The sequence below is a fragment of the Haliotis rubra genome, unplaced genomic scaffold (genome assembly GCF_003918875.1).
Source record: "Haliotis rubra isolate DU_JTF1 unplaced genomic scaffold, ASM391887v1 Scf9, whole genome shotgun sequence".
Lineage (NCBI taxonomy): Eukaryota > Metazoa > Mollusca > Gastropoda > Lepetellida > Haliotidae > Haliotis > Haliotis rubra.
This window is the reverse complement of record NW_025767634.1, coordinates 3,084,278-3,109,861: the sequence shown is the minus strand read 5'-3', so window position 1 is coordinate 3,109,861 and position 25,584 is coordinate 3,084,278. Positions and strand designations below refer to the sequence as shown.

The following is a 25,584-nucleotide window of genomic DNA, read 5'->3' as shown; positions in this document are numbered from 1 at the left end:
TTTAGGCGCCCTAGTTATAGCTTCAACTTTGAGACTGTACTGGTTCACTGCATGAGCAATATGTAGTTACATATATGTAATGATAGACGCATATTTTTTTCTCTTTGGAGCTGCACTAACGCGTTTGCCAGTGTATAACCGCCCAAAACTGTTTGTATAAAATTAAATTATTTAATCTGTTCATGGGTATTTAACAGCGTTAAATTGCCAATCCATGCTAATTAACTGGCTTAGATGTGTTTAACCACATTTCTAGGAACAACGTCTCTCTTATTCAAACTGTGACTCTTTGTCTTTAAGCTGGCAGTAAATAACTGAATTTATTATTGTAGATAAATAGCACTTTACGGTAGCCCTTTATGCATTAACTATGTTGACAAAAGAAGGCGAATAAACCGTCCATCGGAATAATAAAAAACTCTCCAAGCGTATACACACCAGGTTTGAAGGGTAGAATGACATTCGCTTCAGAAATACATGATCTCTATTGCATGCACGTAATAGCACATTATGTGCACCTGGAGCTATTGAGACTGCATACTGAAAAAATTATAAGAATGTTACTAGAGCGTTACGAACCCACTGCATTATGCAAACTGTGAGTCAGGCCTGTGCAATTTGGAGGACCTGAACCTTTGTCAGTAACTCGGGACATGTCTTATACTGATCCTTGTATATAAAGTTTATCCCCTTTACGTCCACTTGAATCTGATCTGGTAGATAACCGATGTCCACAGTTCTCTGGTGTTGCGGCTTACATAGAGATGTAACGTGGATGTAATGGTCATTATGTTTACATGCTTGTAGATGCAATGATCATCATACTGATATGGCTGTTGATGTAACGATCATCATGTGTCTATGCCTGTACATGTAATGATGAAAGTCTAAGACTGGTATTACGTAGAAACATGTTAAAAAGCAATCTCATGCCACAGGCAACACGATTATTCACAACATGCAGCATGTCATTTCTTTGGGTACGGTTTTAATCGTCATGGTACATGCATACCGCGTTTTTCCTTATCGTGTGGTCGCTAGGATCACATAGTTGTGTACAGATGTAGTGGTTGCAGCCCGGGAAAGCCACATTTAAAGGTCACATGGAACCAAAAACTCAAACATAATTAAAACACAATTATCACTTATTCATGACATATAATATACATTGCTGGTTATGAAAAAACATATAAACAAAATTATAAGTGTACAATCGCAAATCAAAAGTGCAATATTGTGTACTTGGGTTTACCTCCCAAGAAACGAAGCAGCCGGGATACCGAACCCAGTCAGAGCGGGTGGGTGTGCACTCAAGTGTAACGGCTGGTTCATTTGCAGATGCCCTCACGGCTCATTGTGTGTATACCGGTATATAGAAATGTTGGGTTTTGTAAATACATGCTCATTTTTTGTGAAAACATTTTGCAATCAAAAGACATCATAACATGTCATGTGTTCAAGTATCACACCTGCCTGTCTGTGTAATTACATAATGTGACAGAGACCGAACTCGGGCCGTAAATCAATGCATTTTGTTTAGGGTGTATAGCCTGATTGGTATTAAGTTCAAATTGCATGTGGTCAGTGATAGCCGCTGTGTAATGAATATTGTCATTAGCAGACAGGCAGGCAGACACACAGGTGTCAATAAAACAAGACATTGAGTTTTGTCTGTGACAACGACATATCTATATCACAGTTAGAAATTCTGTCAACGTTAAATAATGACATTGCTTTTAAGTATCGAACTGAGAAAGTGACTCGGTAAGAAGAACGTGTGGTGAAATAGACAAATGAAATTATATAGACAGTTAATTTACTGTCATAACATATAAAAAGCTCGCGCCTGTGAGATATCAACAAAACATTAGAAAAATAGCTCACACCAAAGCCTTCACCGAGTATTCACCGGACAACCCGCTTCCAAGCTGCGCGAACCTATTTCACTGGGCACGTGCTGTTGAAACCAGTTTTTTCCCCGAAAAATCTGGGGAAAATTAGTGAAACGTTTGACCTCCGATTTGGCGCGGTTTTTTTCATCGCGTTATTTTTCAACTTTATAAGTTGAATTTGCATTTTTGACGATTTGTTTCGGTAAGTCCATACAGAAAGGTATCAGAATCTGCAAAGTTGTGTTTTACGTTGCATGTGACCTTTAAGAAAAAGGGAGTTGAAAATGATGTGGCTTAACCGGCAATGGACATGGTTGAGTGATTGTGTGAATGTGGCTTTCCCGGCAATGCGCTATTACCGTAAATAATGTGAAATATTCATAATGTAAAATCTAGAAATCCAGTTGAATTGTTCGAGGAAAAAGTCCAGATCACGCACACTAGCTGCCTCACGTATGTATACACAAATGTAATGAATATATTTTATGAATTAGCTATGTTTGTTTATTAATGCAAACCTCAGTTATTATGTTTACATTCATGCTAAAAACTCAACAACATAAATAAATAAATAAAAACTTATTTTAGAAGAATTGCACAAATATACTTATAAACAGCCACGCATGGGACGCATAACTCTTTCCATTCCAAAATTCGATATACCAATCATACAAACCAAAGTACTTTACTTGAAGACATAAAAAATATACAAATAAAGTTTTTTAAGAGCAAAAGCTGAAATTGCCCTTTTCCATAGAATGACCCATTAGCATGTGTCTCAGAAAAGATGTAATCATATGTTAACTACAAACCTCATCCAGAATAAAGAAGCCGCCCATCACATGTTAACTAAACAAACAAAGGACAAGTCACTAAAACAATTGGTGACGCTTATTTGAAAAAAACCCGGTATTGATTCCCTTACTCAGTATGGCTTTCGCGGCGATTCGCGGCACCGAGGTTTGTACTTGAAATGTGGCTTAAGCGGCAATTGGTATTTTTCAAATGTGGCTTTGCTGGACGGACACAGATGTAGGTTGTAAGATTAGTTCTTCAAGCGTAGCCCAGTTCCAGCCTCGTCACGTCGAAGGTCCGGGTTTCATTTTTCAATGCAGGCGCAATTTGTGGAGCCCACGTCTGGTGTCGCCCTCAGTATTCAATATTGCTGGAATATTTCTAAAAGCGTTGTAAAAACTCGTTCACCCTGGATTCAATGTACAGTTGGAGAAGTGTTAGTTCGAAACCACATTTAACACTTATCATAACACTTGACCTTTCAGCGTCATGTCAGTGTCCACAATTTTAATGTTGTAAAGATCTCCGTTACTCCAATTTCCCTTCATGAGAGCTCACGAGGATTGAAACTCTGGCTACTGAGCCTAATCTGGATTACTAGTACCTGTTTGGAATTGCAATACTTATTGCACGATGTTCAAGTAAATCAGATACAAGTAAAATCATATCGTGCATATCATTCTGCGCATCACAGCCAATAATCAGGAGTTTAGGGACATTGGGTATCAGAGCCGACAAACAGTAACAAGAAGGCTGTAGACAGTGGGTATCACAGCCGACAAACAGTACTCAGGAGGCTGCAGACAGTGGGTATCACAGCAGACAAACAGTACACAGGAGGCTGCAGACAGTGGGTATCACAGCAGACAAACCGTAAGCATGAGACTGCAGACAGCGGTTATTAGTGCCGACAAACAGTACCCAGGAGACTGCAGACAGCGGTTATTAGTGCCGAGAAACAGTAACCAGGAGATTGCAGACAGCGGGTATCAGCGCAGACAAACAGTAAGCAGAAGACTGCAGACTGCGGGTATCACAGTGCAGACACACCGGAACCTAGGAGACTGCAGACACAAATTAGTACCCAGAAACAGTAGACAGACTGCAGACAGTGGGTATCAGCGCCGACAAACCGTAAGACAGGAGAGCCCAGAAAGAGTAACCAGGAGACGCAGACAGTGATGCCGACAAACAGTAACCAGGAGACAGAGTCTGCAAAAAGTAACCAGGAGACTGCTGAAAGCGGTTATTAGTGCCCAGAAACAGTAACCAGGAGATTGCAGACAGCGGGTATCAGCGCCGACAAACCGTAAGCAGGAGACTGCAGACAGCTGTTTTTAGAGCCCAGAAAGAGTAACCAGGAGACTGCAGACAGTGATGACCAGCGCCGACAAACAGTAACCAGGAGACAGCAGTCATTAGTGACCAGCAACAAACAGACAGCGGTTAAGTGCTGACAAACAGTAGCCAGGAGACTGCAGGAAGCGGTTATTAGTGCTGACAAACAGTAACCAGGAGATTGCAGACAGCAGTTATTAGTGCTGACAAAACAGTAACCAGGAGACTGCACGGTGGGTACAGCCCACAAACAGTAACCAGGAGACTGCAGACAGCGGTTATTAGTGCTGACAAACAGTAACCAGGAAACTGCAGGAAGCGGTTATTAGTGCTGACAAACAGTAACCAGGAGATTGCAGACAGCGGTTATTAGTGCCCAGAAACAGTAACTAGGAGACTGCAGACAGTGGGTATCAGAGCCAAGAATCAGTAACTAGGAGACTGCAGACAGCGGTTATTAGTGCTGAAAAACAGTAACCAGGAGATTGCAGACAGCTGTTATTAATGCCGACAAACAGTAACCAGTAGACTGCAGACAGCGGTTATTAGTGCCCAGAAACAGTAACTAGGAGACTGGAGACAGTGGGTATCAGAGCCCAGAAACAGTAAGCAGGAGACTGCAGACAGCGGTTATTAGTGCCCAGAATCAGTAACTAGGAGACTGCAGACAGCCGTTATTAGTGCCCAGAAACAGTCATCAGAAGACTGCAGACAGCGGTTATTAGTGCCCAGAAACAGTAACTAGGAGACTGCAGACAGTGGGTATAAGAATCTACAAGCTGTCATCATTAGCCCGCGGCAGTCAGAGTCTCCAGACCACATGTGTACACGACCATGTTAAAATGACAAATACAGGGAGACTACAATCACCGCCAAGGACACTTGCATTATTCTACTGTAAGCCTGTCAGGTTTAGTTTCAAAACTGACATTGCTTATAGTAATGTTTGTTTGAGGACCTTCTGTAAGTAGTGAATGAGTGAATTTAGTTTTACGCCACACTCAGCAATATTCCAGATATATGGCGGCGGTCTGTAATCGTGTCTGGACCAGACAATCCGTTGATCAAGATCATGGGCATCGTTCAATTGGGATACAATTACATGTGACAACTTACTCAGCGAACCTGACCACCCATAAGTCGTCTTTTGCGACCAGCACGGGTTACTGAAGACCAATTCTAACCTTGATCTTCACGGGTTGTAATTCAGTGAAGAACAAGTATTTCAACTCTGTTCATCCACGATTATCTGGATATATCTTCATGTCATACAATACACACTCTTGATCAATTCATGAATGTAGATCTCACTGATTGCCAGGCTATTTTAACAGGAAATAAAGTGAAGCTACGGTTGTGAAAAGTTCCTGGATAGTTTTCTTAATAGAATGGAAATATTAAAGTATACACTCCACGATCGAGGATGGACTGCACTTTTTATAACTTTTTAAATGGATGTTATTTCAGTGCAGGCACAATTTCATTTCCAGAAGTGTCTTTACACAGAAGTGGAACATGACTGGCCTAGTCATCCAAGGTGCATTAACCGCTATGTATGGTTCCGTCTCTGGGCGAGGCATATACTTTGGATCGTAGAATCGAATGCCAGTTCTGCCCTGAGTAAATTTTGTGGAATGTCCATAACGTGCCCGTAAAGTTTCACCAATGTGAGACAAGTATTTCATCTGGCAACAAGGTATCACATTCTGGTAATATTTCGCAATCAAAAGCGTTGAAATGTCTGACCTCTGATCAGAACCTGCCCTGATCCAGCAATATGAAGGCGTTCTGTAAGTCAGGACTAGACAATCCAGTGTTTGGTATCATGGGGTTCGATCCACGCAAATGATATTCAATGACGTGCAATATACCATAACAGTCCACTTTGTCGTTTCAAGGACGTTTTGCTGGGGACATATGTGTTATCAATTACACAAAATCAGCACGCGTGTCATATAAGTGCGACGAAAGGGATCGGGTGGTCAGGCTCGCTGACTAAGTTGAAACATGCCATCGTATCCCGACCGCGGTGGTCGATGTTTATGCTCTTGATCACTGGATTGTCTGGTCCAGACTAGATTGTTTACAGCCCGCCGGCATATTCCTGGAATATTGCCGAGTACGTCCTCACACATCAAACAAAACAAACATCGTTCTGCAACCAGTTGGCATTGTGACATTTTTTAGTATCAGTATGTAACATGACACGAAATGGAATAATTGGAATATATTTCGAAACAAAAAATTAGTTCTCACGTCCGCTGCAGACCTATGTCAGGCAACGCATAGTCACAAGAACTGGCTTGACAATGATCATTAAAAATGAAAAGATAAAAAGGAAAACACCATAAAATAGAACTGCCAACAAGAAAAAGTGACCACCACAAACAAATATTCAACAAAACAATTACTAATAACAATTATTTGTCTACATACCTCATACATAAGATACAAAGAAGCCAAGAAACATATGACCATAATGATTCTATAAAGTCTAGACGGCACCAGATCACGACACATAGTCTCACTTTTACAATTATGGTAATAGAATCCACTGCAGAGGTCTGAGAATCAAAGGAGTTTAAAGATACGATTGTATAAAAGCTGGATTGGTATGTCCATTTTTCGACTCATCATTTTTATTGATGTGTCGTGGTTTCTGGTTATCATCATGGCACTTGGAGATTGCCTTGTTTGTGTCCACGGTTCCGCCTGTACGATCTAATGAATATTTCGTGGCATTGTCATGATTCTGAAATATACAAGGGATAATGTTTTACAGAATATACAAATATATTAGACACATAAAACACAATTGAAATCACTCGTAAAGATGCGGGTTAGAACCGTGCTTGTCGCAAAAGGCGACCAACGGGATCGGGTGGTCAGGATCGCTGACTTGGCTGACACATGTTGATCACTTGATTTGTCTGGTCCATATTCGATTATTTACAGACCGCCGCCATATAGTTGGAATATTGCTGAGTGTGGCTTTAAACAACAACAACCACCACCACAACAACAACAACAACAACAACTGATATCAATCTACGGTTTTACACCGTGAAACATTTAAATAAATCAGAAAAGATCTTACCCCTTCGTGGTTAACTCCACATCTGAGAGGTCTGAGTATCATCTCCGGCAAGCAGGGGAAGAGGCGGTCAAACAGAGGGCAGATGAGACGAGGATCCAAGGTTTTAGGATCAGTGCTTCCTGAAGGGATTGAATTACAGTCACTTTTAGCTAGCTTTCTGTCGCTCCTGTAAGTTCTGCATTTGAATGAAACTACTTCAACTGCATAGGAGTTTTTGTCAAAATAGTCCTCATAGCGATTTGAGTGACATCACGTGCACAATTCATATATCTGTTTCAGTCGGTCATTAACCAAGAGATAGAGCTGACAGCATTCTGCTTGTTACTAATTTATCCATGCCCGATGAAAATACACTTCGGGGTATACGTATGTATTTACTACATTGTTTTAAATGGGATGATAATGCACTTAGAGAGATATGGGTCGTGAAGCACGTGACACTTCATTGGTTTGTGTGTGATAATAATACATTTCGGGAGAAAATAACAATAACTGTTTATAAATCGCCCGTATCAACGCAATTATGCATACTCCAGGCGCTAAGACATAAGGCGTGGATCATGCTCCACGTGCAGCTTAATTGTTTCATGTGCAATGATAATACATTTCAGGAGATAGGCGCATTCTGCGCATGAAACTTTATTGTTTTATTGCAGACTGATCCATATCTCCTGAAATGTATTATGATCTCCGCCATGTACCTGGTATATTGCTGAGTGCAGAGTGTAACCCACCAGCCAACCTTACCCGTACATGGGAAATAGTGATACTCACCTGTGATGAAGCTGACGACAAGGCCAACTACAACAACCACCGCTACAGCTGTCGGAGAGTAATTGAAGTACGATAACTCATACAGTGGGTAGAAAGGGTCACTGAAAAAAAAAGGTATCATCATTTTTCATCTTCATCAGACAACGTCTTCTCTGAGGATAACTGCTTTGAAAATGTAATATGTTTGTGTGCTGCTTTGGTGAGCAGACTGGGATTTAACGACGCTTCAAACAGGTTTTCATTTATAGAATAGGAAATTACCTATGTGAAGGGAAAGTCAAAAGCGACTAGCCGGTCGAGGTTTATAACTTCTAAACCTTGCGTTAACGGGCCAAGGATCATAATCAGGACAAGCCTTGAATGAGAACCGGCTACCTGCGGATTCTGGGAAGGATGCACCTCAACAGCGCAACCGTGTGCATATGACCAACCATGTTCCATGTGTAGAGTGGGGAGTGACATTGAAGTGAATTATTTTTAGAAAGTTTACCTTTGAAATATTCATAGTTATAAATGAGAAAAAGTAGTCATCGAATTGCGGTGGCTTAACGATTTCCCTTCCCGCGCCTCGACCTTGAGGTTTAATAGGGGCATTTCAAATAGTTGTTATATACTGAGTCAAAAAAGAAACTTCACAAAATGTAATTTGAAAAATAATGAATAATTTTTCTCTGATGATACATCTATGTATCCGAAATGGGATCCCTATCTTTCGACTCTAGAAAAACGTTAGCAAAACCCACTCAAACCCATCCATTGGTCGTGCAAATGACGTTAGTGCCAAATCAGGTTTTGCACGTGCAGTCGATCATGTGATCTTCGCATCGAAGTTTTCTTCATATGCACGTGTTTGCATTGGCCTCAAGAATTGAAAAAACACTTTTAAACCACAGTTCTAACGGTACTTGAAATGCCACGATTGTCAAATGTGCAACGTGAACGTGCCGTTGGCATGTTGCAAGCGGGAAGATCAGTTATTGACGTCGCAAGAGCAATGGGATGCAGCCGTCGTACTGTGTATGACTTGCGAGGTCGTCTACAACAAACTGGCACCACTTCCGATAGCCCAAGGTCGGGTCGTCCATGTGTGCCGTCACGAGCAGAAGACCGTCAAATCGTCCTACGTCACCTACGTGACAGATTTCTGCCGGCTACACGAACCAGGGCTGAGATGTTTAGAAGTCGACTGTCCTCACAGACCAGTCGAAATCGGTTGCGAGCTGCCAATCTCCATTCTCGACGTCCATACCGTGGGCCAATATTGACGCCGTTTCATCAACGTAAACGTCTGCTGTTGGCCCAACGGCACCTCTGATGGACCCAGAGAGACTGGAATCGAGTCGTCTTTAGCGATGAATCCAGGTTTACCCTCAGATTCGCGGACGGCAGGCATAGAGTCTGGAGACGACGTCGTGAACGGTATGCCCAGTGTTGTGTACAGGAAGTCGACGGATTCGGGGGCGGAAGTTGCATGGGGTGGGGTGCTTTCTGTGGGAACAACCGTTCCCGACTTCTGGTCATCCGTGGAAACCTCACAGCTGCTGCTTACCGCGACCAGGTGCTCACCCCTGAACTCGTTCCTTTCATGGCGGCTCATGGCCCAGGTCTACAGTTCCAGCATGATAATGCTCGGCCGCATACCGCGATGTTGACACGAAATGTCCTTCAAAACGCTGGAATCAACGTCATGGACTGGCCATCGAGGTCCCCTGACCTTAATCCAATAGAGCACGTTTGGGATGCACTTGGGAGAAGGCTTCGTGGTCTTAGGAACCAACCTCAGAATTTGCAGGAACTTGGCGCTCCCTTGCAAGAGCAATGGCGCAGAATCCCCAACCAGGTGTTCACAAGCATCAGGCAGTCGATGAGGAGACAGTGTTTGGCAGTGGTGAATGCGCGGGGCGGCCATACACGATATTGAACTGAGAAATTTCGCATTTTTATTCTTGTGACTTGACATTCTGTATACCCATGTTTTGGAACGGCTGTGTAGCCTAATGGAACTGATTATGGCACTGTTAGTTTATCGAGTACATCACACAGATCTGAGCAATGACATAATAACAATTTAACCATCTTACCATCTCTTGTTCTTTTATGGGGCGGTGGGGTAGCCTAGTGGTTAAAGCGTTGGCTCGTCACGTCGAAGGCCCGGGTTCGATTCCCCACATGGGCACAATGTGTTAAGCCCATTTCTGGTGTCCCCCCGCCGTGATATTGCTGGAATATTGCTAAAAGCGGCGTAAAACTAAACTCAGTCAGTCAGTCAGTCTTGTTCTTTTATAGTGCCCTGAAGATAGAATGTGAAGTTTCTTTTTTTGACTCAGTATATATAGGCATCATGGTGGCATATGGCTATATGATCATGGCAAAGGATAATTTGTTCGGTTGAATAACTGACTGTATCCTTTATGTGATCGTCACGGGTGCTACACGGGGAGCAGGATACGCTCACCCTTTCAAGAACACTTGTTATCATCACTGCTTGCATCATAAACACAAACTTATGAGCCCGAGTCGTACAGTGGGCGATGCCAGAAGAGAGTTCCTACGATTATTGAACGGGCTATGTCACTTTTGTTTATTTAGTTATGTTGGCGTAGCAATGAATTGACAACTTCTTAATCAGAATATATCATTGTTCTGGAAACATTGTAAAATCCCACAGATAAGAACGAGTATCTGATAAAAATGCATACCTTGAGCCTGGCGAAGGAAGGACAGCATCTGTGGTTATGTTTAATGGTATGGAAGTGGTTGGCAGCGTAGCTGACGTTGTAGTGACGTTCCAGTTGCAGCCGGCAGTTGAAAAGGATGACAAAACACCGGTGGACGCTTTGTTCAGATATGCACCAATACAGATCCAGACCATGAGTGTAACCGACGTCAGACCCCCAGCCAGAGCACCCTACAAGAATTGCAAATGGTGGCAAATAATGCTCAAGCCAAACGTTCAGTCAGTCAGTGTCGACGACAATAGGAAAGTCTGTTAATTGAAACTATGCTTACCCAAGAATTTGCCCACGGGAAGAACATCCCTAGGATGAAGAGGCCAAACATAGGACCGCTGAGAACGCTTGTCACGCTGTACGCAGCCTAAAGAAGAAACGTTGTGGATCAGGTGTGTGTAACATAGCATTATCGTAGAATGCTACAGTAACTTACAATCAATTACATGTTAAAAAGCCGTCAATGATTTTACCGAACCCATTTATATAATGTTCACCACTATTTTAACATTACCAAGGAATATGTTTCGGACAGTGGTTAGAGCATGGGACAGTGTAGTGATGTACAGAATTTCGGATATCACAGCTGGTGAGAACGCTTCTTTTGTACCCATGTGAGGACTTTTGTTTTTGTTTAACGACTTCTTCAGCAATATTCCAGCCATATAACGGTTATTTGTATATAATCGAGTTTGTACCAGACAATCCAGTGGTCAACAGTCTGAGCATCGATCTATGCAGTTGCTATACGATGACAAGGGTTAACAAAGTCAGCGAGACTGACCATCCAATCATGTTAGTCGCCTAGTACGACAAGTATGTGTTGCTGAAGATCAATTCTAGCCCTGATCTTCACGGGTTCCATCATTTACACAATATTTCTCTGTAAAGGAAAGGTTTCTCACAATTCCAGAGGTGAACCAAAATCAAGGACACTTTATTCCTGCATCCACGATTCGAACTTCAAATATGTTAGTGAATAATAAGGGACTATAACCACCACCCTGCCACCAGCTCTGCGTGGAATAAACATAGGCATGAACATGTTTCGTGAATATTTTATGGCAGTCCCAAATACTTGGTAATCTGTGAACATTACCTTACATGCTCCATAGACAAAAGTGTAGGTATATTACTAGATACAGCCCCCAAAGTGCAACTACTACTTCACGTACCTGCATCACGTTCCCTAACTGTGACACAACAAACGCCAGGGCTATCGTCAGACCGCCAACTATGAACACTGTTTAAAGGAAAAACAACAAGTACACTACTCATTTGCTTTTATTTGGGGTAAAACTCTTCTTTCAAGTTTCAATTTCCTTTTACTTTCCCACGTATATCAAATGCTTGGAAAATCCTCAACTTTATCCTTGCATTACAATTTCAACTGGAAGAAATATTTGTGTTGCTAAAATGACGCGAAGACGCGTATACTACGGGTAATAGAATGTTCTTTCGGCCGTAGTCACCACTGTGTCAAATATATCTGTGTCTGTATATATCTAAGTCTGGACTTGTTAACCAGTGACTGTGAGTATGAGCAACGGGGATGCAGGATCAGCCAGGTCATAGAGCTTGACCACCCGATCCCCTTACTACCGACTTGGTTTGACCGGAATCGCCACAGGGGACCTGTCTTATTCATTATGGTAGCAATATTCCATTAATATAACGGCGGAAGACCCAAGAAATGGGCTTCACACATTGTGTCCAAGTTGGGAATCGAACCGGGTTTTTTGGCGTGACAAACGAACACTTTAACCACTAGGCGCGCCCCTGTATACATAATCTGTAGAGTGTGTCCATATACATTTGTTGCAAGATACTGGTGCGGTGGCCACCTACCAATAATCTTGCACAGAATAGTTACAGTCCTGTCCGTCATCTTGCCGCAGCAGAATGGCTGGATTAGGTCTTTGGGTATTACGGCACTTATTGCATTGAAACCTGAGGACAGCGAGCTGAAACAGACACAACTGACAGATTTGTCCGACATGAAACTATTACATACCTCCACAACATAAAAGTTGGATATTGGTTTGTATTTAAGTCTTATACAGTGTATAGTATAAACAGACGCCTCTTTATATTGCTTCATTTACAGCCAGATATCTCTTAAAGCAAGAAATTGTGTTCAGGCACGCGTATATAGTTTAGGTCATACTACAACAAATCAGATTCCGCATGCAGCACACCTTTACTGCAGACTGAATCATCCGACAATTGTGTGATTTTATGTAAGAGTTTTGTGTTTTTGAATGTACCTCTAGCCATAATTATAATTGACCATATTTGTTAATGATTAGTGCTGTCTTTCTTCCCGTTATTACTTATGCTGAATGTGGCCCATGGTATTTTCTGCGGTTGCCATTTTGTGCGGAACTAGGGTTGGTCTGTTTAGCTTCCTGTACTCGAAAAAGGAGCTGTCTGAGGTGGTCAATTTATGTATTTCTGTTGCTTCTTTAAGGCCAAACTATGCATACATGTACATGTAATAGCTGTTGATGGTTCAGTTAACGTTACTATTGACGTCAATGACAAAACATGTATTCTGTTTTACTGTTAAGCGCAATCTCAGTCTGTCACGTGACCACATAGTTAAGGGAGATAACCGTGTACCTGAGTCCTCCGCTGATGATGCAGGATACAAACACTCCCGGCAGTCCGTGAAGGTGTCCCAGGATGTCCATCACATACAGCGGCAACAGCTGTGGATAATGTGGATTGTATATTCTGTAATATCTGTTCAATTTTGATTAGAAGCTCCATAAGTTGATGCCAGCAGTCTATGTAGGTTTCGCTGAGGAACACATGAAGTGTTTATGGAAATGATCTTTGTGCTCCTATGAGGCTATGGTTTGTTTGTTTGTCCTTAATTTATCAGGTGTATTACGGTGATCATTAAAATCTGGACAAGACAATCCAGTAATTGACACCCTGAACATCGATCTGCGCAATTCTGATACGATGACACGTAAATCAGTCTGACGACCCGATCATGTTATAAGTCTCACAAGCATGGGTTCCTAGAGACCAGTTCTAATCCATATCTTCTAGGCTCCTATGTGGCTGCAATATATGTGTCACTGTGTGTATATGTATATGTGTCGATAGTATGTTAGAGGCATATCAAAAAAGTAAGTGCAGGTTTTCCCCAAAATTCAAGTCGATGAGTCGAAATAATTAATAAAATCTAAACCTTTCAAATAGTTTCTTTGAGATTTCCTCAAAATTCTAAAATAGCTTAGAAAATAAAAAAGGAATATAGTGGGGCAGGAGTGTTTAGGAAACATTTTCAGCAGGTTATGGCTCGTACATTTCAATAATGTTTTTACATTGATTTGCCACAACATTTGTTTCACGTATTTCTGGTCGGAGGAACAAAAGCCGAATTTACGTGTGTTTCACACTGCCTAACAGATGCTGCCTTGTATGTTTACCGATTACATTTGACTGGTTCTCTGTTTCTGTTTACTGGAGGGGCACATGTTGGTAATGTGATATATATTGATCGGTGGTTCAATATATCATTTAAACAAAGTCCCACGCGTGTCCATGATGTCAAGTAGTGATAATAACGTGTACCTGATCTGCACTAAAGATGAGGTTGTTGTACTGGAGATGATGACAGTCGGCGTAGAAGGCGAACATGACGATGCCTATCATGCAGCACATGCTGACGATGAAGATGAGGCCGATCAGATTCACGAAAAGAGCACTGCAGACAAAGATAGAAATTGTTACATCGTACTCATTTGCCAATCATAATAATAATTCGACCATTCTAATCAGTCCCATATCGTGCTTTCAGCATATTAAAATCGTCAATTCCTAAGAATGATAAGTATGTCGAGAAAGGTGAAATAAAGGAGAATTGTGTCACAATAAATAAGTTAGTTTGAGATACATAGCAATGCTAGTCTTGGTGAGTTTAATTAGTGGATTAAACACCACTTTAAAAGTGCCTCATGGTTAACAAATTAAGGTATTAAAAAGATTAAAAAGATTTAACATCAAACAAATAATATTTATCCATATCAATTTTCCTAAGGATTAATGCTCAAACATTAATAATAAATTTCATTATGGTTTAGTTAGAAGTGGGAGTTTTAAGTAAGGGTAAAACATATGGACGAATAAAACAGAAAGTATTGTACTGAGTGTTAATGAGAAGTATATTTACAGATATTAAAATGAAGACGTTGTTAATCCACATATCGTACTTCACCCTACTTCATCCATGATAAAACCAATATGCGATACCTTTGTGATCACAAACTTATTGCTTACAGCTGTGCCTTCCTGACTGACGGACAGGAGAGAGCCCTCTGTACTTGCGCCTGATTGATGCCATAGTTGCTCACCCACAAGAAACCTCCGCCGATAACGATCGTCCATACAGAATGCCGTGTTGTGGGATCAGCACTGACCCTGGAGACATGCTAACTGTGATGGCATATCTGTTTGGTATACGTTGAATAGTACATCCAACGTAACAGTGACAATAAGATTCTCATGTTGTAGACTTTTATAGTTTGTTACTTTAAAAATCAATGGCTTGTCGAAAAGCAATACTGATAGAAACATATCGTTTTAGTACGAAAGGCGAGAGGTACAAAAGCCCAGAGAGCTCAAAATGTTTTCTTGAATTTTCTGTTTTAAAACTGGTAATAACCACTTTTTCTGGTTACTATTTTGAAACTGGTAATTACCACTTTTTTCTTGTAAATACCACTTTTGAAAATGTTAATTACCACATTTTAAACTGGTTATTTCCACTTTATTTATTAACTCGTTTAATAACAATGGCATTACACGGAAGTTCGTTTAGTATCCTCTATATATATTTGCATAAAAATAGTAATACATGCCCTTTTATATCGCGCCCAGCGAGCGCGCTGAAGGCGCTATGAACATATTACTACCCCAGTAATCGGATCTAGATCAGACTACTTTCCTTGTCATGATCAGCTCTCATGGTCAACGACTCTGGGGTATAGGCAACAAAGTTAATCGTTCACATCACCTTCACTATATTCTTATGGTTACCCGATCTAAGCTGGGTGGCCTGGAGCAAATGTGGGAAAAATCCTCTTGCTCAAGGAGGAAACCATCCGACTCTAGCTGGGATCGAACCGGCGCCTTCCAGATTTTAAGCCGGATGCGGTACTTCTGAGCCAACGGGCCCACTAGTACCTAATATATAGAGATCATTACACGAGCAAGGGTGTCATATGTCTTATACGAGACGAGTGTGAAATTTGGTACACTAAATACATAATTTTGCACGGGTTTCGTATTAGTCATATGACACACATGCTCGAGTGTAATAATGTCTTTATTATCCATTTTATTCGTGTAAATTTGTGAAGTTAAACACGGTAAGCAACTATGACGGCCCTCTTCATTGACGTCACTTTCAACCGTTTAATCACAGAGGACGAAATACAAAAACAATTGTTGCTAGGCAAAAGTGATATGTGCACATATGATATATATGACACTTGTCATGTTTCACCATATGGGCAATGTATAAGAAAATGCACATACAGCAACGTCTGACACAATGTATACCAGGTGAAGTGTACTCAAAAGTGGTAATTACCAGTTTCAAAAGTGGTATTTACCAGAAAAAAAAGTGGTAATTACCAGTTTCAAATGTGGTAAATACCAGCAAAAAGTGGTAATTACTAGTTTCAAAAGTGGTATTTACCAGAAAAAAGTGGTAATTACTAGAGCTGTGTATCGTGGCCTAAGTGGCGAGACGATATATCCCGATACTAGTTTAATGAGGCGAGACGATATATCATGAAAGTATTGGCAAGGAACCTGGGAGACGATTATCATCACGATACAGTGATGGCGATACGATACTTATCCCGATACTTTACAATCCTTAAAACAGGATGTATATGATAGATAAAATGACTGAATCTTTATTTGTTATACAGCAGAACAGGTGTTACATTCACACACACTTAAAAGGCTGTTCATGTAATAAAGTTTCAGCATTTAATGCTTAAGAAAGTACAATCAAACATATTCAGTATACCTTGATCTAGGTTTCCCTTGGAAAGTTGTGTTTCTGCACCAATGCTTTCACGGACAATTTATACAGTAATTTATACCAGAATCACTGCAAAAAACTCATAAGTATGCTTTCTAAATTTTAGCTTTCTTTCTTAACAAAGCTAAGACATCGTTCATAGTTGTTAATAAATGGTGTTATTTGTCAAACAACTAAAACATGTTTAAATTACTTAAAGACAAGTCTTTACAGTTGACAGAGATTGTTCACATGCTTTCACTGATACACTAACTCCTTTGTTCATGTAACAAAGATGGCAGACACAAACAAATTCCTTTTAGGTTCAGTTTGTTTTTAAAATTCAGAAAAGAGACTCCCTTCCTATGACTTATATGCAATACTCCCTACAACTTTAAGTAATATTTAAGTAGTATCGGGATATATCGTCTCTTGTGGCGATAGATCGATGTATCATGGACCCTCGCGATATAAATATCCTGATATATTGCCTAAACGTGTTTTGTATCGATGCACTCGTATCGCGTAGTTGACGATGCAAACATCGATACTATCGATGAATCGTTACACCACTAGTAATTACCAGTTTCAAATGTGGTAAATACCAGCAAAAAGTGGTAATTACTAGTTTCGAAAGTGGTATTTACCAGAAAAAAGTGGTAACTACCAGAAAAATTGCTTATTACCAATTTTAAGACAGGAAAAACATTTTGACCCCTCTGGGCTTTTGTATTTAAGGGAATTGCTGCAGGCTGAAGTTTAAAGAATTCGGTAGGGTAAAAACACTGAAAAGAAGAGTTTTCCAAAAGATATTAAATAAGCTGCTAGAAAAGGAAGTATACGTTTGAAAATTGTATTCACATCATTACACCATAAAGGATATTTCTGCAATATGTTATATACATGTATAATATTATGTAAGTACATTGTTCTCCCCCTAGTTGACTCCCGATAACCTTGTCATCAAATCTCGTTTATAAATAAGCACCCATTATAGACATGAGCATGCGCTTAGGTCTTTGTTCATTAATTGATGATGGGGTAAGAATTTGTTGTCCATCGCGTATCCTGTTTTCTGTTCATCCTGTGGTAACATTTGGCATGGATAACATTATTGATATTATATATTGTTAAACAGAAATGGCCTTACTCGTGGAAGTTGATCCTAGATCTGTTGGCGGCAATGCTCCAGGCGTTCTGGAATCCTCCCATGACGATGGAACCCTGGATGAGAACTGCAAACAACCCAGCGGCGATGATGACCGCCTGCAGCGTGTCTGTCCACAACACGGCCTTCATACCACCCTACACAGAAGAGATCGGTGGAGTTATCGATAAACGAACACGTTCTCCTTGATATAAATCATTATATTCACAGAATTAAAAAAATTCATTATTTATCAAGTCTACCATTTGCCATGAAGAATCATGGCTCATGAAAAATATTGGTAATGCTTATATCAGTGAAATTTGGAATTTATAAACTCGTTGCAGAGAAAATATCAGATTAATGAAGGTAATGGTCGCATGACATGGTATACATGTCGTTCTATAGTATTCCCAGTTTTATTAATTTGGAGATGGTATCCTAATTGTCATGAATATTCAAAGACAAATAAAACAAGATAATTTTGCCTGTACAATTACCGAAATGTAACGCCCTTAAAAATTCGGGTTAACCTTCAACCTACATTCGTCGTAAGAGGTTGCTTACGGGATGGCCGACGTTGATGGCCCATACCATTTTATCAGTTGCGTAGATGCCGTTATTGAGCTAGAATAATGCTAACTGCGGTTTTAAACTACATACAAAACAAACAAACCGAAGAAGATAGGTTCATCCATATATTGTTATCCTTCCTTAGGTTTCAAGCCGCTTTAGACAATATTTTTGGAATGTCACATTGTCCATATTTTTGGAATGTCACATTGTCCAGCTAAATGTAAATGGAATGCCTAAAGTAAGAGGAACGCCGACATTCACTCGAGCACCGGCATACACTGTCACTGCGGGACGTTAACGTCACAACTTATAAAGGGACGCAACTCCATAGACCTTGGTTTCGAACGGCGGACCACGGTGCATTGAAGTTTGTTATTTAAATACGCACTCACACAATTCAAGCTTCATGTATATGACAGCGGCCGTTCAAAGCAAATCAAGTCAAGACCAAACAGTCCAGTGATCGATAATCCTACTACCGATTCACACAATCAATTCACACCCGCTTGACCACTCGTTCCGTTTAGTCACCTCTCTGACCAGCTTGTTGTTGGGACCTGTTCTAACCTTGAATCTCTATAGGGTGGGTGGATTAAGTAAAATCGCATAACGAGGGGTGACAGCCACGTGAAGATTTGTTTGAATGACCTATTTCAGTTGGACTGGTGCGACAGCTAAGTATTTGTCAGAGGTTCCGATATATATAGGCCATTAACCAGCTATAACCAACCCAGGGGGGTAGAAACTAGGTAAACACGCATACAGTGATGTGTTTGAACGTCGGCTCTACGTATACACTGTTGTGTACGTACATCAGCCTTGACCTTGATCTTAAAGGAGAACTCCGAGTCACGGCTTTTGCACTCTCCAGATAAAGACCAGAATTTGTAATCCGTTCTTTGTGAAACAGACATTTCTGTATGTAGGTATTTGTTTTCAGTAAGGGTTATGTACACTGTAAGGTTGCAATCAGAAGACAAAAAACGAGGCCTCCGAGCAACTTGAAATGCAATGTATACATTAAGGTCATGTACGGATCATTTTGCCCCATCTGTAATGCTATAGGTTATAGGTTTTCCCTGTAGAATAGTTAAAGCAACATGATTCACAGAGGTAATAGTTCAAGGCAAAACTATACTTTCTTACGCTACAGATGAGGAGGATGGGGGTGAGGGTATGGTTTGAGGGGGTGTAGATGAAGGGTGTGGGTTCGAATCCCGGATGGGACTCAACCCAAAACATGTACTAAAATCTGTACTTTACTAAGAAAGTGTAATCCCAAATATAACATATGTTACAAGTAGATGAAGCGTTGATACTTTTCTAACATTCCTGATTTAAAAAACTAACCTTGTGTGTTATTAGCAATATTGTCTGTAATAAACGGTGCTTCAAATTGAAAACCTTCGAACAATCGAACATACTGTTCCACATAATAGCCTGTCCACTGTGAAGGGACAAAGTTTTGACCAGAATAACATGTGACTAAGATTTCTAGTCTGTATTTTCACTAAGCCAAATTTTCTTTTCATTTTGTGTATGATCATCCATAACACCATGCAAAAATAAGATGTTTTTATATTCATTTATATTGGTAATTTGCTTCAATTTAACCATGTGACACGAAACATTCCTCAGATACATTGTGGGGCCTAGTTGAACCGACGTTGTTTCGATTTTTTTCTTTATTTCGATTAATTTATTATTGCTTAGATTATTTTCTCGTTGATTCGAGTATTTTCTCGTTATTTCAAGTTTCTATAAATTATTTTGCGCTTCAAAAGTGGCAGCATTAGTATTACGTAGAAATTTCGCTGAAAAAAGTGTTAACATTAAGTAGAGTTGATGTTTTAGTCGTAAATGTTGCAACCACTAAAGGCAGCAGACTGTGTTTACACAGTTTATTGCACTACATGACGCGCTAGCCGACGTGAATCCACGGTGTGGGGCGTGATATGGCGTCGACGTAGGACGAACAGGTCGGAGGTAGATCAACAGCGATTGGTTTTGTTTGAATAAGAATGTTGAGCACTAGATCTCCACAGCTGAACAAATGTGTACGTGTGGCTTGGGAACTATTCAAGGATTGCTCTTGTCTTTGCCCGGAGACGTTTTATCTGGGACACGAACTCCCGCCTCGGTTTGTGGCTGATGTGGACACGGCGGTTTAAATATGTTCTTAAAAATACCCCTGAGAGATTGTTGATATGATTTTGCCATATATGTTTTCTAAGTAAGTGACTAGTTTCAGGAAACTGTTTTACCTGTTAATAATCGGTGTTGATCTACCGTCTTGCCTGACAGCAAAGAAAGAACGACGGAATACGTTCGTTCACAAGGGAGGTAATCTGCAGGACGTCGTGACGTCAGCCATTGCGACGTGTCACAAAAGGTGCGCTTTATCCTGCGATAACGTACAGTCGGAAGCTTCAATCTTTTAGCGAATAATTTCAGAAACCGCCATTAGCATAGCAAAATCGTATTTGGGATAACGTAGATTAGGAACCGGTCATCGGATCCTGGCATCTCTAAAGCATGAACAATTTTGTTGACGTTTCTTTAATGAAGGTCTGAAGGTCTTCGACAGGAAGGTATATTCACTCGTATATATAACTGACTGTATTATTTTGGGATAAGTATAGAATTACGATACATACATAAGAAACAATATGTGTTTAATTATAACTTACTATTTAAAGCATGGTGTTTTTAATCAGAGACGACCATATCGGTTAGTAACGGTATCTCATTAAACAACAACAACTCACCACAGCTGTGTATACAGTAGCTATGAGACCGACGGAGGCCAGTAAACCCCATAGGTTTATTCCTGTTACTGAAACAAATAACGGTTCATGAGAATACCCACGATATTTCATACAAACACATGTAATATTGTAATGACGTTATGCACATGAACATGTGATTATGTCTCATGCATTGTATTTCTATGACTATTAAACGTACATTATTTGATAAATCATACTGTATTTCAGACTTGATAAGCATTGTTGAGCCTCGAATGTACGAATCATCTGCAGACGTTTATTTTTGCATATCCACGCACTTAGCAATGTGCTTGCAATATGACGGCGGTCGGTTAATAATCGAATCTGGATCAAACAATAACATTGACGTGGTGAGCGTTAGTCTACAACGCAGTTGTGATATATAACATGGGTCAACCAAGTAAGCGAGTCTGACCACCCGACTCCATAGGACAAGCTTTTTACGATAAGCTTGGGTTGCTGAAACCGGTTTCCATCTCGGAGCTTCACAGATACATCTGAAGATGAGTTGTGAATTCAAGGACATTCCTGGTACACAGTACCGATTACGTATAACGTGTATGTGTAGACAGTATAGAATTACATCTGTCCCATCAAAGGACCGAGCGGCACATGCCGATGTATAACATGTTATCGTGTTTACCATACTTTACTGTTACATGGCGGACATAAACAGAGTATGTTATCTGGGCCGGGGAACAACGTTGTGTATGCAATGGCAAACTGGTCTGTGTACACGCTATTATACTGATGGCTATATATAGTGTTGCTTAAAAAGATATTTATGTTTAAGAATGATACTACGAAAACCTAATGCTGCCACTTTTGTAGCATAAATATTTTTTTCCAGCGAAATTTCTCTTTGCTTCGATTAGTTTGTCGGTATTTCACTTATATACTTTCTCGTAATTTCGATTAATTTCTCCTTGCTTGAAGTTTCTTTCAAAACTTGAAATTTCGAGTTTTTGAAAGAAACTTGAAGTAACGAGTGAATACTTGAAGCAACGTAAAATTTCGCTGAAGACATATACAAAAATGGCAGCATTAGGCTTTCGTATGATACTCATTGCTGCCTGAATGAGCAACTCACTGATAAAATCGTAACTCTTTTGAATTCTCTGTCGCATTAAAGAAAATACGATTTCTGTGCCAGGGAACGACGCTGCACATTCAGAGACAAACTGAAGGTTTTTAGGTTTAACAAATACCACTATCGTTATACGCATTGTGAGACTGGCTGGTGCTCTCGTAGCTTACCCTTCACATGAACACCTATTGTCATCACTGTTTTCAGTAATCCATTCATAATGTTTTAAAATTTGTCTGAGAAAATGAATAGTGCATACGCTATTATATTAATAGCTATATATAGATTCTTAAGTTCAATATGATTCTCATTGATGCCCGAATGAACGATTTGCGGATAAAAGGTACTATATATATCTTCTCGTGATTTTTCAGTCGATAAAATCATACAATTCACTTACCAACATTTAAAGCCAGCGACGGGGCGTACAACACTAGGGACATGTATACCAGCTGAAATGATACCAAGAATGACTATTGTGGACATACCTGTACACAGGTGTACACGGGGCGTACAACACTAGGGACATGTATACCAGCTGAAATGATACCAAGACATGGTTGTATTTTGGACATACCTGTACACAGGTGTACACGGGGCGTACAACACTAGGGACATGTATACCAGCTGAAATGATACCAAGACATGGTTGTATTGTGGACATACCTGTACACAGGTGTACACGGGGCGTACAACACTAGGGACATGTATACCAGCTGAAATGATACCAAGACATGACTGTATTGTGGACATACCTGTACACAGGCAGAAGGACTTGTACTGTTAATTAGTACAGTAAGGAGGGACGGGGAAATTGAGCTCCTTGTGGGACGCTTTTGATATGTTTTATTTGTTAAAAAACCCAACATTACCAAGATAAAATCAGGCATTCTTAATATACACCACACTAACTTTAAATCAAATTAGCTTTTGAAACAAAGACTTTGCTATTAAAAGTGAGTGAGTGAATTTAGTTTTACGCCGCACTCAGCAATGTTCCAGCTATATGGCAGCGGTCTGTAAATAATCGAGTCTGGACCAGACAATCCAGTGATCAACAGCATGAGCATCGATCTGTGCAATTGGGAACCGATGACATGTGTGAACGAAGTTAGCGAGCCTGACCACCCGATCCCGTTAGTCGCCTCTTACGACAAGAATGGTTTACTGAAGATCAATATTCTAGCCCGGACCTTCACGGGTATGATATTATATGAAGAATACAAAAATAAGAAAGAATAAAACAAGAATGAAATAATCTGGCTCAAGAAACAGTAGTACTTTCAGGAAGCATATGGTTTCCTCACCATATAACCATTATTTTGTGGAATCTTGTGTCGCCGGTTGATTGAGACTGGTGTTGCTCTGGTGCTGAAGTTTCATATTAATGTTTGCTTTTTCCTATGTATGGAATCCCAGATGGGACATTACCACGTTGTTGCACTTCGGTTAATATTGACATCTAATGCTTGTTTTCGTAAGGGCGACAACGCGATAATGGGACAATACGTCAAGGCGACAATGGCCCTTGGATTCCATACATATCAAATTTTGCCTTTTCAAAATAATACAATTACTTTAAACAGCTGGCGGGGACTTTGTTCATAATGTTGGTAATTTCTTGATGTAGCCTAAATACAAATCACCCTTTATACTGATGATTATCACTGGTTACGGTTTTAAATCTAACAAACTATGTCATAATGTTATACAAAATGATATAGAAACACAATTGAACATACCGTGAATATAAGAAACATGACGACACCAAAAATGCGGACAGCTTTGTTGAACCTCATCTCAAGATACTGAAACAAAATAATGTATAATCTCTGATGTCAACTCAACATGAAACGTTTTCTGATGCACAACATCCCCATAGAGACTGCTTGGTTATCTATGTACACTTAACAAGTGGCCTAAACTAGTATGTGTTTGTTTGTTGTTTAACACCCACTCTGCATCCACCATGTCGGCGGTCTGGATATATCGGAGTCTGCATAATCCAGTGATCAACATCATGAGCATCGATGTACGCAGATGGGATACGATGACATGTGTTAACCAAGTCAGCGAGCTTGATCCCGTTTGTCGCCTCTTACGACAAGCCTGTGCTGCTTAAGACCAATTCTTACCTAGATCTTCACCGGTTGCATCAGCTAAATGACAGATGCATTAATTTTGATATGTGGCAGAATGAATCCCAACCACTTTTTCTGCTATTCTTGTACATCATATTTTTTATCTATCTTAAGTCAGATGACAACGATTCTCACCTCAAACACACTTGTGACTCCCAGTTTGAAAAAGAACGGAATAAACACTACACCCGACAGTATTATCGCCAACACAAACGATGCACATATCCACCAGTACATCGTCGTGTAGTTGTAAATCTCGGCCGGCGCCCCGAGCAACGTTAACGCGGACATAAATGTCACCAACAGCGACAACGCTACAGGGATTGCATACATCTTGCGACCACCTAAGAGATACTCCTCCGATTCCAGTTTCATTCTGTCCTTGATGGCAAAGAAGAGCCCGATCCCTAACGATGCTGCCAAGGTGAGAGAGAAGAGGACATAGTCAACGACTGAGAATGCCTTTGCTTTGCCGGTGTAGATGCTGTAATCTGCTTCCATGTCGTTCAACCTTACTCAGCATACAATGTACATCTCCTGAACAGCGACGAGCCTGTTTACAAGCCACAGCACGTTTTTATATATACTCGGCCTGTGAACGTATTATGACGCGTGTCGTATATAGGAGCATTTTATTGTACACAACACACACCAGGCTGGTTATAGCTCGATTGTAGAGGTCCCGGATAGTCGAGGCAGTTATATTGCCCCACTTTGAATAATAAAATGCCATTAACATAGCCAGAGGAAGAAAACGTCACGTGCACAGAAAAAAAGAGAAGAAAAAGAAGATAAGAATATATTTGCACTGATTTTATAAAAATAATGGCGATAATCATATGCACAATAATAATAATGCATGACGGGTGCCACTTGTTCGTGCACTCCAGTTATCATCATTATTTGATAGTGATTTATAAACACATGATCTGTCATGTAGGAGTGAGTGAGTTTAGTTTTACGCCGCACTCAGCAATATTCCAGCTATATAGCGGCGGTCTGTAAATAATCGAGTCTGGACCAGACAATCCAGTGATCAACAGCATGAGCATCAATCTGCGCAATTGGGAACCGATGACATGTGACAGCCAAGTCAGCGGGCCTGACCACCCGACCCCGTTAGTCGCCTCTTACGACAAGCATGGGTTACTGAAGATCAGTTCTAACCCG

General features: G+C 40.5%; 1 protein-coding gene across 1 annotated transcript; it reads right to left on the bottom strand.

Moving 5' to 3' along the window:
- Positions 1–6,181: 6,181 nt before the first annotated feature.
- Positions 6,182–24,915, bottom strand: LOC124263785 (sodium-coupled monocarboxylate transporter 1-like). The gene is made up of 15 exons (XM_046698492.1): positions 24,550–24,915; positions 24,016–24,081; positions 22,674–22,725; positions 21,166–21,233; positions 17,825–17,979; positions 14,919–15,059; positions 14,214–14,346; positions 13,248–13,336; positions 12,474–12,589; positions 11,801–11,868; positions 10,906–10,992; positions 10,596–10,804; positions 7,897–7,997; positions 7,123–7,241; positions 6,182–6,777 (listed from the first exon to the last, which is right to left on the bottom strand). The coding sequence occupies exons 1-15, from the start codon at positions 24,913–24,915 to the stop codon at positions 6,607–6,609; spliced, it is 1,941 nt and encodes a 646-aa protein (XP_046554448.1). The 3' UTR covers positions 6,182–6,606.
- Positions 24,916–25,584: the final 669 nt, after the last annotated feature.